Here is a 1,838-nt window from a genome sequence, read left to right as displayed (position 1 = left end):
ACACGCGTCATACACTCTGCACACGCGTCATACACTCTGCACACACGTCATACATTATACACACACATTATACGCTGTATTCACATGTAGCACAGAGCTGGGTGTATACAGATGGTGTTTATATGATCGGTGGTACATTTTGCTGGCTGTATTTTCACCCCGCACACATTTTGGGGACATGCTGTGTTTTCTGTGCATAACATGTTGTCTGTTTTCTCCGGAGGCGGATGATACTTATATGCAGCTGAAGAAGGAATTGGAGTACTTAGACCTCAAGGTAACCCCTGTATTTTATGTCTTTGATTCTACAGCCTTGTAAAGCCATTCCAGGGGCCCCTTACAAGTCCAATGTAAGGGCTCTGTGTAGAGTAAAGGATTCTGGGAAGATAGTTGTGAGATTCATTCTACGGCCTGATTTCACCCACAGGAATATGTCTCCTTCTGTGGTTGGTTTTGGGGAATAAATACAATAACCAGAGTGTTAATATTGGATGGTGCACAGGAAATGCTGGTATTCCATATTAGACCCAGGGCAGAGGTGCCAGAATTCACCCAGCTGAACATCCTCCATGTGACCCCTGGAGTCACCATACAATCACACACTGACACTGGGAGCCCCAGAACAAGGAAACTCAACAAAGGTGAAAAGTGATGTGTGGGGTCCCAAAACAATGACACTAACATTTGGGGGTCCTGGGACAATCACACACAGACACTTGTGGGTTCCAGGACTTTAGCACCCTTTTGGGGTCCCAATACAATGACTTACTGACACTTAGGGGTTTTAATATTTTGGCATACTTGGGGAAGGAATGAGGAACAGTAACACACTGACAGAGGTCCTGGAATACTGACACACTGACATTTGGGGGGTTCCAGTGCAAGGACACATTGATTCTTGGGGTTCCATAGCAGAAGCATAAGGAACGCTGAGTAGGACTGGGAAGGGGTAGAATCTAATTGGTGGTTGCTGGTTACATCTGTGAGACCTATCACTAGATATTACCAGTGTTTTCTGGTCCATTCTGAGGATTTCGGGGTGTCAGATTTGGGGTTCTCAGGGTAGTGCAGACTTGTACGTGACCTGCTCTGATCTGTGTCGGATTCACGTAACATTTAACTTTTAATTTGAAACAGATAAAATATAATGAACCTCTGATCAACTTGGTTCACAGTGTTCTAAGGAACTCCACCCCGGGGTACCGAACGAGCATTAACGTAAGCCGCCTGTACCGCCCGCTGTGACCATTTCATGGCTTTGCGCGTGCGGCACGTCTCTTAGTTAGGAATGCAGCTGCTGCTGTCTTTGACTCGCTTCTTGTAGGTTTTATTTCTCATATTTCTGGTTGTTGTGTTTTTGTTTTTATTTGTTTATCTAGATATATTTATTGGCTTGCAAATACATTCAGTCTGCTTGCAAATGTTCTATATTGTGTTCAATGTATTATTCAACCAGCTGTGTATTTGGTCATGTAGAGTGTTAGCTCTGTGACAAGAGCTTGATACCAAAATAATAAATAATAATAAGAAAGTTGGAGGTCAGGGAGTCAATCATCAAAAGTTTTATATCCCGTTACCTGGGGTCAGGTAGTCTGCCCTAAGGGGTTTTATGTCCCATTTATTGGGGGTCAGGTAGTCTGCCCTAGAGGGTTTTATGTCCCATTATTTGGGGGTCAGGTAGTCTGCCCTAAGGGGTTTTATGTCCCATTATTTGGGGGTCAGGTAGTCTGTCCTCAGGGTTTTTATGTCCCATTATTTGGGGGTCAGGTAGTCTGTCCTCAGGGGATTTATGTTCCAATATTTGGGGGTCAGGTAGTCTGTCCTCAGGGGATTTATGT

At 44.3% G+C, this 1,838-nt stretch overlaps 1 protein-coding gene across 5 annotated transcripts in view; it reads left to right on the top strand.

Annotated features, from left to right (window-relative positions):
- Positions 1-1,838, top strand: part of PLEKHA7 (pleckstrin homology domain containing A7) — a 56,964-nt gene that overhangs the window by 45,294 nt on the left and 9,832 nt on the right. For 3 of the 5 annotated variants that reach the window (XM_072422373.1, XM_072422372.1, XM_072422376.1), the window contains 2 exons: positions 224-277; positions 1,138-1,218. In XM_072422373.1, the coding sequence (XP_072278474.1) occupies positions 224-277; positions 1,138-1,218 (135 nt within the window). The remainder of the gene's footprint in view (positions 1-223; positions 278-1,137; positions 1,219-1,838) is intronic. The other 2 variants (XM_072422375.1, XM_072422374.1) reach the window with 1 other exon arrangement.

The sequence above is a fragment of the Pyxicephalus adspersus genome, chromosome 9 (assembly GCF_032062135.1).
Source record: "Pyxicephalus adspersus chromosome 9, UCB_Pads_2.0, whole genome shotgun sequence".
NCBI lineage: Eukaryota > Metazoa > Chordata > Amphibia > Anura > Pyxicephalidae > Pyxicephalus > Pyxicephalus adspersus.
This window is presented reverse-complemented; position numbering and strand designations above follow the sequence as displayed.